Source organism: Bactrocera oleae, chromosome 2 (assembly GCF_042242935.1).
Source record: "Bactrocera oleae isolate idBacOlea1 chromosome 2, idBacOlea1, whole genome shotgun sequence".
Lineage (NCBI taxonomy): Eukaryota > Metazoa > Arthropoda > Insecta > Diptera > Tephritidae > Bactrocera > Bactrocera oleae.
This window is the reverse complement of record NC_091536.1, coordinates 54204491-54220294: the sequence shown is the minus strand read 5'-3', so window position 1 is coordinate 54220294 and position 15804 is coordinate 54204491. Positions and strand designations below refer to the sequence as shown.

The 15804-nt window shown below is 41.1% G+C and overlaps 1 protein-coding gene across 4 annotated transcripts; it reads right to left on the bottom strand.

Moving 5' to 3' along the window:
* Positions 1–647: 647 nt before the first annotated feature.
* On the bottom strand, positions 648–15617 carry LOC106620048 (uncharacterized). 4 transcript variants are annotated; one of them, XM_014238435.3, is made up of 12 exons: positions 15186–15617; positions 14888–15095; positions 7424–7513; positions 6901–7039; positions 5800–6841; positions 5521–5745; positions 3959–4049; positions 3455–3901; positions 3256–3387; positions 2374–3189; positions 2104–2235; positions 648–900 (listed from the first exon to the last, which is right to left on the bottom strand). In XM_014238435.3, exons 1-12 carry the CDS (start codon positions 15269–15271, stop codon positions 760–762), a joined length of 3549 nt encoding a protein of 1182 aa, XP_014093910.3. In that variant the 5' UTR covers positions 15272–15617; the 3' UTR covers positions 648–759. The 4 variants fall into 4 exon arrangements, with proteins under 4 accessions (XP_014093910.3, XP_014093908.3, XP_014093909.3 ...); XM_014238433.3 differs by having other exon boundaries at positions 3455–4049; XM_014238434.3 differs by having other exon boundaries at positions 3455–4049; positions 5521–5721; positions 15186–15616.
* Between the last annotated feature and the right edge of the window lie 187 nt (positions 15618–15804).

The following is a 15804-nucleotide window of genomic DNA, read 5'->3' as shown; positions in this document are numbered from 1 at the left end:
AATGCTATGCAATGTGCTATCTAAATGAATTGACATTTTAAGTTAATCCCAATTCGATTTGAGTTAGTTATTGTAATTATTTATATGTGTTTGTTGTATATTGCTTCGAGACTAGTCCACGTGTGTACTAAATGTAATAAATAATACGTAGAAGCATAGTACGTATGTGTGTGTGTGTGAATTCCTCAATTGAAAACCAAACATTTGGAAACTTACAAGAATTGAAAACAATATGCTACATTATTTTTGCTATTTTTATCGATAATAACACATTCGCATTACAATACAATGCAGTGCAGCGCACAATAAAATAGGTTAAAATAAAGTACGGACAAAAACATAGTAAATACATCTAAGATTTGTGTATTTCCTTTAATATAAATATTAGCTGCATAATATACAATACTTAATACTCTCTTGAACGGTAATTATTCTTGATTTAACGCCATAATAAGGGTGCATATTTTAACAAATCTGGAGAAAACTTAATTCTCCTCCTTGCGCCACATCTGGCATAGTTACATAATTTATATTTTATCATTAATAGTATTACTACGAACTCTCTTTAATTGTCACAATAGCTTTCGTATTAGTCTTATTTTATTATTAGACGAAACAAATGTTTAGTTTTAAACTTCGTAATTGGCGCTAATGCCGTTGCCATCTTAACCAATATCACTTTTCTTGTTTTTTTTTTTGTTTTTCTATTTGTTTTTTAATCAATAACTATAAAATTCAGCGCTAAATATGTAAGTAAGCTTAGTCTGCGATTGCTGTGTACGGTAAGCTGCTGTGTTTCGGCTTTGTTTTATTGATAAACACTTTAATGGCACCATTGAAGTCGGCGCTAACCATGACATAACCACAACCTTTTTTATGCTGTTCCACAAGCGGATCCGGCTGTAATGTAATATAATGTAATAAAGGCAGGGTTGCAACTAATGCATTAAAAAAAAATTTAAGTAACAATGGAATTAAATTTTTTTATTTTGTAATCCTGAAATTCTTAAACAAAGATAATTTTTAATCTCAAATAGTGGATAGAAAAATAAAAACAAATTGTAATCTCAAAAATTGGATCAGCAAGAAAAAACGTTAACTTCGGTTGCACCGAAGCTATAATTCCCTTCACAAATACAAAGGTTCCTTACTTAACTTAATTCCGATCGTTCAGCAGCTACATGCTATAGTCATACGAACAAACAATAACTCGTGCCTAATTTCGTGAAGATACCTCGTCAAATTAAAAAGTTTTCCATACAAGCACTTGATTCCAATCGTTCAGTTTGTATGGCAGCTATATGCTATAGTGGTCCGATATCGACCGTTTCAAATGAGCAGCATCTTGGTGAGGAAAGAATAGGTGCAAAATTACAGAATGATAGTTTAAAAACTGATGGACTAGTTCGTATATAAACAGACAGACAGACGGACATAGCTTAATGAACTCAGCTAATCATGCTGATCATTTATGTAAATATTTTATAGGGTCTCTTTCATTTCCTTCTAGGTGTTACAAGCTTCGTGGAAAACTTGATATACCCTGTTAAGGGCATAAAAGATATTACTTCACCGGATTGAAAAAAATTGTTAATTCTTGGCTTATAATAAAAAATTAAAAAATAAATTGTTTTGGAATTTACATTATTTTGCGTTTGCGTTTTGGATACCTTTTGAAAAAAGACATAATTTAGCTCTTTTTGTCTTATTTATGATTAATTGCGTTTAGTTATAGCGTTTCAGTAAGAAATATGTAAATTTTTCCTTTATGCCTTTTTATTCCAGCTTTTAATTTGAAAAATATTTTTTTATTTATTACTTCAATTTTTATAATTAAAAATATTTTCCCGAACACCTTGGATTAAAAATTAAATTTTCAATATTAAATTCTGGGTTTGGGATTAATCAATATTAAATCCAAGAAATTTTTAATTTTTAATTGTTATCATTAAATTAAAAATAAAATTTTCTATTTTTATTTCTGATTTTGGAATTAAAATTTATGTTGGATTTGAAAATATAAATTTTAAACCCAACATCTTGGATTTGAAAATTTAATATTTAATCGTAGATGTTCGCAACCCTTATCAATGATTTGCTAACCTTTTCGCTATGTCCAATTTCGTCTGGCTCTGATTTTATGATGGCCTCTGGATGTGGCGCGAAAATGGCGCAAGTCACTGTCGCATTGTGCGCCTTAATGCCCTCCCAGAAGTCACTGCGATCGCGGCGCACCTGAAAAATTCAAAAACATATGATTTGAATTTGTTAATTTGAGTTATATCGTATTTTAAAACCCTAGTATGTTAGATTTAAGAATTATACTTAAACTTTTGCAGTTGAGTAATCTAGTTGCCTTTATTTTCTACTCACCGAACTTAGTTTCGAGTAATCGTGATTTGTTTTCCAAATATATATGCACTGATTTTCCGAGCCAGCAATTATATACTTGCCATCATGACTGAAGGAGGCCTTGATTTGCGACGAGACATTCAGATATCCCTTGTATTTGCAGGATAAATTTAAGTCCCGCAAATCATACAAGCGCACACGGCTATCATTGGATGTGACGAGTATCTTGTCCTCGCCCGGCATCGGCTCAATGCCACTTATTTTGCGTCCAATGCGATTTTTGCCACGCGTTGAACGCACATGTATCTGTGTGTGATATTTCAGCTGATCTGTGTTGTAGAAAATACAACGTCCATCATACGAGCCGACTACAGCGAATTGTCCATTTTGACAGAAATTCGCTGCCGTAATTAGTTTAGTTTGACCGTCCACTTCATTCCACAGTGCCACTTTCTTGTCTGGTATATTCCACAAGCGTAGCTTGCCATCCAAACTGCCACTAAGGAAATAACGATCGTCGCGCGGATGAAAAGCAATTGCCGTGACAAAGTCAATGTGTTGAAAGCAGCAGAGACACTCCTTGCGCGATATATGCCACAAACGTACAGTCTTATCCATCGAGCTAGATAGTATAAAATAGTTCTTCGACCACGACACGTCCAGCAAGTCCGAGGTGTGTCCAATATATGTACAGAAAGCTTTCGGCATAAATGGTCCGGCGCATTTCTCAGCTGCGGCTGCCATAGCGATAGCTTCCTCCGAATGTTGCGACACAAGCGATTCTTGTGAGGGTGTAGGCGACGACTTCTGATCCGCATTATATTTGGTACGCATATCCTGTGCAACGATAGGAACATAAGCAAAGGCAGCACATAAGACTTGTTAACAAAGAAGCGCCCTTACCTGGAAGAATGGATAGGCGTCTTTTAATACCCATATCCGTAGCACTTTGTCTTGACCAGCGGTAGCTAATAAACGTCCGCATGAGCTGAATTTCATGCACCAAACAGCACCGGTGTGTTCGCCATACAAGTCCTTGCGAAAAGCAGAGAAAAGAGCTTACATAACCACAATACTCACCATCATTCAAACCGCTACCAACCTGCACATGTTGCAATTTAGTGAATTCATATGGGCCTTTATTCGTTGATGACGCTTTGATTTTTATGTTCGCCTCTGGATTCATGACATCCGTTATGTCGGCAACGTCCTCTTTGTGCCGCGCATGTGACACCTCAGAAGCCAGCGATTTAGCCTTATCCACCGTCTTACGCACAGTATAGCCAAGGAAACGTTTAAAGCGCGCCGTCTTCTTCTTCAAACGACTGCCATCCTCCGCTTCGCCCTCCTCTTCATCCGGCGGCTGACCCTCACTGCATGGCGGTATACCAATGACGCTCTCCTCATCAGATTCCTTCGGGTTCACCTCCAGATGTGACGTCAGCTTCAGGATATGCAACGATAATGGATTCCAACCTTCGGGTACTGGCGGCGATCGCACCTCCGACAATGTCATATTCTCACCGGTATCTAAATTTTTGACGGGAACCTGTTTGAGTATTTCAAAATCGGTTAATTGTTTGCCAGAACTAGTGCGCGTACGCACATAGATGTTCATCTGCTTAAGAACATCCTCATCGCCAGCGGATTTGCGACGCTCCTTGTCGCTGCTTGCACGGTACACAAGTGATGAATATCTGGAAGAGGACAAATCCGTTAACATCAGTTGGCGGTATATTCAAATAACAACAAAAACAACAGCAAGAACTAATTTGACGCATTTAGTACGCAATCTAAATGAATTGTAATTGCTCGAGACGTTCGATAAAAAGTGAGGAAATACACAAGCATGTATGTATGTTAGTAAAACTATAAAAAGCGATTACAGGGAAATTAGTAATAACAAAACGGAATTAAAGCACTAACTTGATTTATATATAGGTATAATGAATATGTCAAAGGCATTGCTGTAAGCATTAGAGAATTTACTAAAGTTCATTTAAATCCTTTGTACAATATTATTGATAAGTCAGCTTTGAAGAAATGCTGAATTAAATGAAAGCAAAAGTTATATGAATTTAATCCTCCTCAAATGACATTAGTTATTTATATATGTAAAAACTCCCAAACATAGCTTATGGCCACACTTTAAACAAATTAATTTTCTGTGATAGTTTCTAACCAGTTTAATGTTATGATTTTGAAACTGATTTAAATTATTGAAACTAATGCGTTCTATTTTATTTTGTTTAAGCGAAATCTAAATATATTGATTTAATTCTCTTTGAAAAGATATCGTCAAGATTAGGTAAATTATAAGTATTAAATATAAAAACTTAAAAAGCTTTTCAAAACTTTTATATTCATAAAGGAATAATTGGATAAAATTATATCAATCAGATATCCATACTGTCCCACCTGCCCCCGTGTGCGTTTCCAAAAGAGTCTAAAATTTTACACTTGGTTCATAACATAACTCGCTCGGATTGAATACATTTTAGTATATTTAAAGTTATTTTATTAATTTTCTCAATGTGAGATTATATTTTTATACTCTAAATAGCGTATATTAAATTTACTACGAAAAAAATTGGTCGAAATCGAGTTATATCTACCCTAAACCCGTCATTAAATAAGTGATATAATTTTATCTACAGCGCGCCATATATTTTTGGACATTAATAGATTTGATTACAAAATTGGATGAAATGGCACTAACAATTATTATATATTTAAAAAAAAAGATTTATAAGATATCTTAATGAAATTCAATGGACATGTTTTTATAAAAATATTAGCGTATAACCTATATATCGGTCATAAAGGGAGATATTTCAATAATATTAAGTGAAAATAATTCCATACCTTTCCCTGTTAGGTTTGTTTTATGGTACGGATTTTGCACATTATGTTAATTAAACCCAAAATGGATAAAATTGGTTTTCAATTTATTTTAAAAACGAATGTTGAATTTGTATGCAAAATTGTTAAAATAAAGCTTTAAAAATATTTCACAGATTCTTAATTCCTTTAAAATGCGAGAGTATTTAATGATCGTTTGCGAAAATTTTGCAAATTTGACCAGTTTTGAATAGGTTGGCCATTACTTTAATTCCCATGTTCTTTATGTAACAAAATTCTCTCTGCAAAATCATTAAAATTGCTTACCTTGTGCCGCTACCCAAACTGTTCGAACCAGTGCCAGCCAAAATGGGACGAGCATCATCATCCATCAGAATTTGTTCGATGCGTTTAATCTCCTCTTGCGTTGGACCCTCGGCTTTATTGCACGCCTCGTCGCGTGGCTTAACGACACACCCGCCTTGTGTGGCTTTATATAGATTGAGGCCTTGTGAGGGGTCAATAGAACTGTAAATAAAACCAGCAGCATAACTTATTTTAAGGCATAACATTTGTGTAGTTTTTTTTATAATCTTGATTACATACAAGTATCTAACACGTCCGGGTGCCGAATTGCTTTTTGCCGAATTCGATGGACTAGGCTTCGAGTAAACCGATGTTGAACTATTGCCTAGCGAATGTGAAATACGATTTATAGAACCGCCCACAGTTGCTGTAGTGACAGGACGAGTGTTGCATGTGGAAGTTTGTGCTAACGATGCAATGGATGCCGATGCGAGGCCCGATGACGTTGCCATGGTCATGGATGGGCCTAAAGGTACATTGGAAATTCCCATAGGTAGCGCATTCATGCCGATAATGTGTTTTCGGCCACCAGCAACAGACATATGCAACGATGAGCTATTTATTGGTGCAGTGCCGATTGGTACCGTGCCACTCGCAGAATTCGCACTTGTCATCGCATTTTTTTCTTTCCAAGATCGCTCAATTTCCTCAGCAATGTCATCTCGCAACTTCTGCTGTACATCAAGCACACTTTTTACGGAACGTGTATCACTATCGGTGTCTTCTGTGTCCGGTGCACCGGACGTATGCATTGCTTCATTCAAACTGTACTGATCCGAGGAACTGGTTGACTTGCGTGACTTTTTCTTGCGGCGCGGTGGCGCAATCGGTCCGCTTGAAGTGATCGAATCTGTTGTTTTCGAATGTGCCAATTTGGTGCTCGCAATCACATCAGGCTCTTGAAAGATTATCTTGCTATCGCCGGCCGACCTTGTTACAGCACCTACAGCACCAATTGTTGATGTAGATTTTTGGCTATGCGTTGGTGATGGCGATGGTGTTGAATTATATTTCTTGGTTATACGTGAAGCATTGCTACCACGAGGTGCCGCCGCTGCAGCAGCAGCTGCAGCAGCCGCAGCATTTTGCTGCTCAACCAAAGCCGCCAAATTATTACTGGTGGATGGTGCCATAATACCCAAATTTTGCTGTAGCTGTTGCTGCTGTTGTTGTTGCTGTTGCTGCAAATGTTGTAAGTACATTTGTTGTTGCTGTTGCAATTGATGAGAACTCGTAGAAGCGGTAGAGTATGCAGCTAGTGACTCACGGTCCACGCTCAAAGCTGTAATAAGAATGCTAGAATTCTGTAACTGTATAAAATCCTTTGCGAGCCCGACATACCTGATGGATCAATATTTCCTGCTAGTATGCGACCAACACGACCCAATGAGGTCATACTTTGTATGCTCATGGTATCATTTTCTATCACTTTGAATGGATGCGTAGTACGATTCGTAAAGACGCCATCTGTGGAACTATTCTGTATTTAAAATGAATATATGCATTTATAAATATGGTAATTACTGTTAATATGTATTATATGTATAAAAGAAGTTCTTCTGTAGAATATGAGATTTGTTAAAAAGATTAGACTTGGAATTTAGGCGTACGATTGTTATTATATAACTTTGCTAAGTTTAGTTGCTATTAGAATTTTTCAATAAATTAATAAGAATTAATTTTCATAAAACACAAACCTCATATGAAATAAATGAAATGATTAGAAAGTTATGCTAAATAAATGTTATAAAAGTTAGTATTGCATTGGTACAAGTAACTGTGTAAATATTTATGATTAATTTATTAGATTTGCATAATAATAAATAAATAAAGTAATTAAAAGTAAAACAGTTTGTGATAATACCTGAGAATCAGGTGTGAGTGTGTTTCCAGGATTATCATCTTCATCATTTTGCATGCATTGACGCAACTCGTGAAAGCGCTGCCTACCAAACTACATCATGAATTTGGTAATTGTTGTTTTGTTTGTTACATGATTTCGAAAGAGAATATGAAAAAAAAAATCGTAAATAAAATCATAACACAATAAATCATTAACAGAATTTAAACAAAAATTGAGAAAAAAAACAATGTCTACAATCAGCAAGGGAACAAAGGAATAGATTTACAAAAATTAAAACTTATAATACACATAATACATATATACTTTAAAATTTTTTACGCACAGCTTTTACGTGAGTATATTATATTAAACACATTTCTGAAATAAATATTCAATTTTGGGCTTCAATGATAATAAACAATAACAATAACTTGCATGGCTATCGTAAACACTCCTTTCAAATTGTGCTTGTTCAAAAATTCCACTTACTGCATACGAAAACAAGAAAAAACGTTAACTCCGCTTGCACACAAATACAAAAAATTCTTTAAAAGAATTTGAGCTACCCTCCACGCAAGAGCTTCTGGAGCGGCTCACGGACCTAGCGGGTGGCAACGCGGAGGACGGTGAGGATGAGGACCAGTTCCTCAAGGAGCCGATCCTGTAGTGGGGCCACTTATGGAAGTTGCCCAGGTGAACCTGCACCACGCGGCATCGGCCTCGGCGGTTCCTGGACCTGGTCGCTGTACAAACAAAACACGACGAAAGAGCGGACTTCGTCATGGCAGCGGCCTACTTTCCAGGAGAGACTCCGACAGCACTCCCAGAGGCAGTGGGCAATCTGGTGGAGTATTGCAGAAGGAATAAGATGCCCCTAGTCCTAGGTTGCGACGCCATCGCCCACCATACGGATTGGGGCAGCACGGACTGCAACACACGGGGTGAGTCTCTCATTGAATTTATACTTAATAAAAACCTAAGCATTGCAAACGTGGGGTGGGTTAGAAGGGAGCTGCTACACATCAAGCTTAGTAACGAGTCTATGGCAGGGTTTATCTCACAATGGAGAGTGTCGTCGGAACCATCCATGGCTGATCACCGTATCAGAAGATTCGCACTGGGGATACACGTCAAGCAACTCCAAGCGTATCCCTAGGAACGCGGATTGGGCCACTTTTAGGGACTCGCTAAAAACTAATGTTAGTAGAAGGGGGCAGCTGGATAGAAGTGCAACAGGTCCTGGATTGGAAAGCAGATTGTCTGCGCTAAACCAATCCATTATGGAGGCGTATCACAGCAGCTGTCCTCTAAAGAGGACTTATGTTGGTCTAGTAGACTCTTAGATTTAAGGAAAAAGGGTCGCAAACTATTTAACAAGGCCAAGCGTACCGGGAACTGGGAGGACTACAGGTGCAGCCTTAGATTAGATTAGATTAGATTAGTTTCGAGGTATGCACCGCGACCTATGGTCTATTGTGCCCTCCCCTAAGTCATATCGTATCATCTAGGCCCAGCATGTTGATAAATTCCAAAATTCTGCTGGGTGCTAGTGAGGCGATACGATCCCTGTGTGGAAACATGGATCCCAGGGCCTTGATTCTGCGTCTGCAGACTGCTGTGCAGTTCATCAGCAGATGCTCAGGGGTTTCCGGCTCTATGTCGCAGAACCGGCAGTTTGCAGAAGAGGCTATGCCCATGTTAAAGAGGTGCTTCTTGAGCCTGCAATGGCCGGTGTAGAACGCTGCCAGTAGCCGGAATTTGTTTCTGGGGAGATTAATTATGGCTTTAAACCGCTTGAGGTCGTAACCCCCCAATAGCAGTCTGGCATGGTGTATGCCCTGAAGTTGTTGCCAATGAATCTCCCTAGTTCGCTAGTTCGTTCCCAGCTATACCCCTATGGCCCGGCACCCAAATAAGGTGTACTCGGTTTTGCTTAGATAGGCTGTTCAGCCGTTCTATACACTCCATCACTAGGAGAGATGTGACCTCATAGGCTGAGATCGCTCTTAGTGCCGCCTGACTATCGCTGAGTATAGCAATACTCTTATTGCGATAGTTGCGTTGGAGGTTTATCCCCACACACCGACTTATAGCATAGACCTCGGCTTGGAAAATGCTTGGGAAACTTCCCATGGGAATGGAGAGTTTGGTGCTTGGCCCAGCGACCCCTGCACCAATCCCCTCCTCCGTTTTCGACCCGTCGGTGTACCACTTGATGGTGCTACCCTTTAGCAGTCGGTCCAATGAAGAGTCATTCCACTCAGATTTGCTGCCAAGGGTTACTTGAAACTTTCTACTGAAGTTTACTACTTTGGTAATGCTATCCCTTGGGAGAAGGGCTAGTGGTATTTCCTCACTTAGCTCTTTCATCTGTTGGGATGAGATTACCTTCCCTTTGCCAGCTCCCTCTGCTGTCATTTGGAGCAGAGTTCGTTTGGCAGTCTGTTTGATTACCAGGTGTAGCGGTGAAAGTTCTAGCATGACTTCCAGTGCTGCGGTCGGACACGTTCGCATTGCTCCCGACGCGCAGATGCAGGCAAGTCTTTGCAGTTTCGACAGTCTAAGTCCTACCGAAGTCTGCGATGCTTTCGAACCCCACGATACCGCTCCATACGTGATAATCGGTTTCACGATCATGGTGTACATCCACCTGATAGTCCTTGGGGAGCACCCCCAGGATTTTCCAGCAAGTCGGTTGCACACCATGAGTGCTTTAGTAGCTTTGGTTAAGGTCTGGTTCACATGCTGATTCCATCGTAGTGTGGAATCCAGCGTGAGGCCCAGGTACTTGACCGTGCTGGCCATCTCAACCACTCTGCCGTCCAGGGATATACTCCTGAGGCCCGGCAGTGACCTCCGTCTGGTGAAGGGAATGATTGTAGTTTTAGCGGGGTTGATGCTTAAGCCAACCCCACTACACCATCCCTTTGCCAGTCCCAATCCCCTCTGAACGATATCGCAGAGTGTGTCTTCAAATTTACCCCTAGCTAAGATAACAATGTCATCCGCATATCCCTGACAGCGAATTCCATTGCTAGTCAGCCGCTCAAGGAGATCGTCCACAACTAGGCTCCAAAGTAGGGGGGATAGCACTCCACCCTGTGGGCAGCCTCTTGTTGTTCCCAGACGAATTTTAGTTTCTCCTACTGCGGTTTCCGCCACCCTAGTGCGCAGTACGGCTGTAATCCATCTGCGCACTGGTGCTGACACGCTCCTTTTCTCCAGTGCTCTTGACACGCTCTCGTGAGACGTGTTGTCAAAGGCACCTTCTATGTCGAGGAAGGCGCATAACATCACCTCGCCCCCATCTAACGAATTCTGGATCTCTGAGGTTAGCTGGTACAGAGCAGTGTTTGTTAACCTGCCTGCTCTGTAAGCATGTTGCTTCTCATGAAGCGGTGAAGCCTTCAGCACCTTCGATCGTAGTTCGTGGTCTATGATCTTTTCCATACTTTTGAGTAGGAAGAAAGTAAGACTGATTGGCCTGAACGATTTCGCCAATGAGTAGTCTTTCCTCCCTATTTTGGGTATGAAGATCACCTTTGCGGTGCGCCATGGTTCTGGGATATACGCCAGCGCTAGGCTATCCCTCATCACCAGAACAAGGTGGGGCAGTAGCACCTGCTCCCCCTGTTGCAGAAAAGCTGGAAGGATACCATCCGCACTCGTTGACTTATATTTTTCAAAGGAGGCCAGCGCCCACTTGATGGAGTCTGCAGTGAAGAGCTGTTTTGCGACTGTCGAGTCCAAGCGTGACGGCCTTCGTTCGACCATAGGTCGAATCTGGTCTTCTTGAATCGTCTCCGGGAAATGCGCTAGTAGAAGAGCCGTAGCTCTTTCTTCTGCGCTGGACGTATAGGTCCCATCAGATCGTTTAATCGCTAGTGCTGTGTCCGTCTTGCCTCTAGCCAGAGCCTTATGCAGTCTAGCTGCCTCTGGCGTTGAGGAGACGCTCTCACAGAACTTCCTAAAGCTCTTCCGTTTCGCGGTCCTAATCTCCTTATTATAAGCAGTTAGGCTGCATCTGTAATCCTCCCAGTTTCCGGTGCGCTTAGCCTTATTGAATAGCTTGCGCTCCGTTTTTCTTAGTACTGAGAGTTTACTAGACCACCAGGAGCATTTACCGCCCTTGGCGGTTGTCTTTAGGGGGCAGCTGCTATGATAAGCTTCTATAATGGATTGGTTTAGGGCAGATAGTCTGCTCTCCAATCCAGAAGCCGTTGCGCTTCTATCCAGCTGCTCCCTACTGCTAATTCTTGTTCCAAGCGATTCCTTAAAAACGGCCCAGTCCGTGTTCCCAGGGATACGTTTGGGAGGGAGTTGCTTGACCCCCATCCCCAGCACGAATCTTATGATACGGTGATCCGACATGGAGGGTTCCGATGATACCCTCCATTGTGAGATCAGCCCTACCTCAGACTCGTTACTGAGCGTGATGTCAAGCACCTCCCTTCTGACACTAGTTACAAAAGTGGGTTCGCCTTACTGCTTACAATAAGGAGATTAGGACAGCAAAGCAGAAGAGCTTTCGGAAGTTCTGTGAAAGCGTCTCCTCAACGCCAGAGGCAGCAAGGCTGCATAAAGCTCTGGCTACAGGCAAGACGGACACAGTATTCAGACCAGATCCAACCTATGGTCGAATGAAAGCCATCTCGCTTAGATTGGATAGTCGCAAAACAGCTCTTCACTGCAGACTCCATCAAGTCGGCTTTGACCTCCGTCGAAATATAAGACAACGGGTGCGGATGGCATCCTCTCATCATTTCTGCAACAGGGGGAGCAGGTCCTACTGGCCCACCTCGTTCGGCTGATGAGGGATAGCCTGGCGCTGGCTTATATCCCAGAACCATGGCGCACTGCAAAGGTGATCTTCATATCCAAGGTAGAAAGGAAAGACTACTCATTGACGAAATCTTTCAGGCCAATCAGTCTTACTTCCTTCCTGCTTAAGAGTACGGAAAAGATCATAGACCACGAATTATGATCGAAGGTGCAGAAGGCTTCACCAGTTCATTCGAAGCAACATGCTTACAGAGCAGGCCTCGAAGATCCAGAGTTCGTTAGATGGGGGCGAGGTGACGTTATGCGCCTTCCTTGACATCGAAGGTGCTTTTGATAGTACGTCTCACGAAAGCGTGTCAAGAGAACTGGAGAAAAAGAGTGTGGCAGCACCAGTACGAAGATGGATCGAAGCCGTACTGCGCACTAGGGTAGCTGAAACCTCATTAGGAGATACTAAAATCCGTCTTGGCTTGGAGGTTGCCCACAGGGTGGAGTACTACCCCCCCTACTTTGGAGCTTAGTTGTGGACGATCTCCTTGAGCGGCTAACTAGCAATGGAATCCGCTGTCAGGGATATCGGGATGACATTGTTATCTTAGCTAGGGGTAAATTCGTAGACACACTCTGCGATATCGTACAGAGAGGACTGGGGCTGGCAAAGGGATGGTGTAGTGGGATTGGCTTAAACATCAACCCCTTTAAAACTACAATCTTTCCGTTCACTAGACGGAGGTCAGTGCCAGGCCTCAGAGATTTACCCCTTGACGGCATAGTGTTGGAGATGGCCAGCACGGTCAAGTATCTAGGCCTCACGCTGGATTCCACTCTACGATGGAAGCAGCATGTAGACCTGACACTAATCACCATGATCGTGAGACCGATCATCACGTATGGAGTGGTGTCTTGGACTTCTAAAGAATCGCAGACTTCGGTAGGACTGCAACTGCCGAAGCTGCAAAGACTTGCCTGCATCTGCGCGTCGGGCGCAATGCGTACGTGTCCGACTGCAGCACTAATCAAACAGACATCCAAACAGACTCTGCTCCAAATGACAGCAAAAGGAGTTGGCAGAGGGAAGGTAATCTCGTCCCAGCAGATGGAGGTGCTAAGTGAAGTAATGCCACTAGCCCTTCTCCCAAGGGACAGCATTACCAAAGTAGTAAGCTTCACTAAGAAGTTCAAAGTTACCCTTGGCAGCAGGTCGAAATGGAATGATTCATCGCTGGACCTGCTGCTAAGGGATAGCACTATCAAGTGGTACACCGACGGCTCGAAAACGTCGGAGGGGATTGGTGCAGGGATTGCCAAACTCTTCATTCCCATGGGAAGTTTTCCGAGCATTTTTCAGACCGAAGTCTGTGCTATAAGTCGGTGTGTAGAGATAAACCTCCAACGCAACTATCGTAACGAAAGTATTGCTTATGAGGTTAAATCGCTACTAGTGCAGGAGTGTATAGAACGGCTGAACAGCCTATCAATTCGCAACCAAATGCACCTTATTTGGGAGCCTGGTCAGAGGGGTATAGCCAGGAATGAACTGGCTGACGAGCTGGCCCGCTCCGCAGCCTCTACAAAAATGGTAGGACCAGAACCATACGTAGTGGTTGGTCCACATACCATGAAAGAGCTGCTCCGTAGGGGGGAAAGAGCAGGTAGGGAGAGACATTGGCAACAAATTCAAGGAATGCGTCATGCCAGGTTGTAATGGGGGGTTACGACCTAAGACGGTTTAAAGTGTAATCAATCTCCCGAGGAACGAGTTCCAGCTGCTTGTCTCGTTCTACACCGGCCATTGCAGGCTCAATAAGAATCTATGCAACATGGCCTTAGTCTCTTCTGCAAACTGTCGGTTCTGTGACATGGAGCCGGAAACCCCAGAACACCTGCTAGTGGACTGCACAGCAGTCTGCAGCCGCAGAATTAAGGCCCTGTAATCCATGTTTCCAAACAGGGGTCGCATCGCTTCACTAGCACCCAGCAGAATATCTATCTATGACAGCTATATGTGATAGGGGCCCGATTTCGCTGGTTCCGAGAAATGAGCCGTTTCTTCGGACGTAAGCAAAATTTCAGGACGATATTTCAAAAACTGAAGGACTAGTTCAGGTATATAAAGGCAGACTTACAGACGGTTGGTTAAATTACACAAGACAACAACCTCTCTAATCCTAAATGATTTTGTATCTTCCAACTGCCCAGCATTATTTTTTTCACCTGCTACTATATTACACAAAGGAAGTTGTCTTACTTTTATGTTTTTTAATTTTTTTATTATCATGAACGGTTGGCTGCTTACACCTTTATAAAAATGACATCAATCAATTATAAAGCAAATCAAAGTAATGGGTGAAATAACAAAACTGAAAATTTATGTAAGGCCCATAGCAAGTATCCGAATATAGTTTTGAAAATGAAATCGAAAGCACGTCAAAAGCTAATTTACATACTGGTAGTTGTGCTTAGTCAATGAATTTATTGTAAATTTTAACGTATACTGTATTTATGTTCACATTTCTCCTACCTTTTTTATTTATAATAATTTTTGCTAAAAGCAATATATATTTTACCCACTAGAAGATTTACAAATGAACTACCAAACATAAACAATTGTGTTCAAAAAATTACACGAACTAATCAATGCAACAACTTAAAGAAATTTAATTTTTCGGATAAGAATACTATCAAGCAAATATATTTACTTACCAGTACGGGTTTAGGTTCGACAAACATGTCTTGCTTGGGACCGCGCCCACCCAAGCTGAGAGTACTTGTCGGACTGCTGGTGGCTGGCGTTACACCGCCTATTGGAGTTGCATCGCTGTCGGATGAGGGGTTCACATGCACAGCAGGTTCTGGGAATATAAATCCATCCTGCGCTTGTGCACCGTCAAGTGATATCTTGCATTTGCGACTGCGAGAAATAATATACCATTTAGAATGTTAATATTAAGTTGGTTTTGTGTGAAAACGTTTTTTGAGAACCCGCACGTAATCTACAAACCTTAATGTCGAAAGACGATTTGGTGTTGAATCTTCCGCGTCGAAAAACTCTTCGGAACTATCCGAATCAGTTTCTGGCTTACTCATTTTATTAGTTCACTTTTCCAGTGGTATGTACAAACTGGTTAGCACTCATAAAAAACTTTGATTATATTTAGCAATATTGTTTTATATATGGGAACACTCATTAATTTTCAATTTTTACGTCATTATTATTAGTTAAAAATTCGTTTCGCTGCAATTTCACATCTAGCTAAATTTAATGTGGTACAGAAAAAACAATTTTTAACACATTTCTTTACAATTCAAGTTCAGTTCAATATTTAGAGACAGAGCTATTAGTTATTTAAGTGGTATGGAAGAGATTAATTAGTTTTTTTTAAAAACTATGCACAACTGCAAATTTAGACTCAAACAATAGAGAAAATGAAAGGGAGTGACGGCTATTGAATGACACATAATTGAGACAGTACTGTGAATGGTTTTGCATGGAGCAGAAGAAGCAACGAATGACGCGAGCAAAACAAATGTAAAAAAAAAACACTCATATCTATCAGAGTTACCTGGGTTTAGTAGAAAAAATTCTTTAAGATATTCTAAAAATTGCAATAATTTCATAA

Excerpts from the sequence above, each read along its gene's own strand:
- LOC106620048 (XM_014238433.3), bottom strand. The coding sequence starts at position 15,271 with ATGAGTAAGCCAGAAACTGATTCGGATAGTTCCGAAGAGTTTTTCGAC. Across the intron at positions 6,842-6,900 it reads AGGAAATATTGATCCATCAG|CTTTGAGCGTGGACCGTGAG; the intron begins GTATGTCGGGCT and ends TTCTTATTACAG. Across the intron at positions 2,236-2,373 it reads ATTACTCGAAACTAAGTTCG|GTGCGCCGCGATCGCAGTGA; the intron begins GTGAGTAGAAAA and ends TGAATTTTTCAG.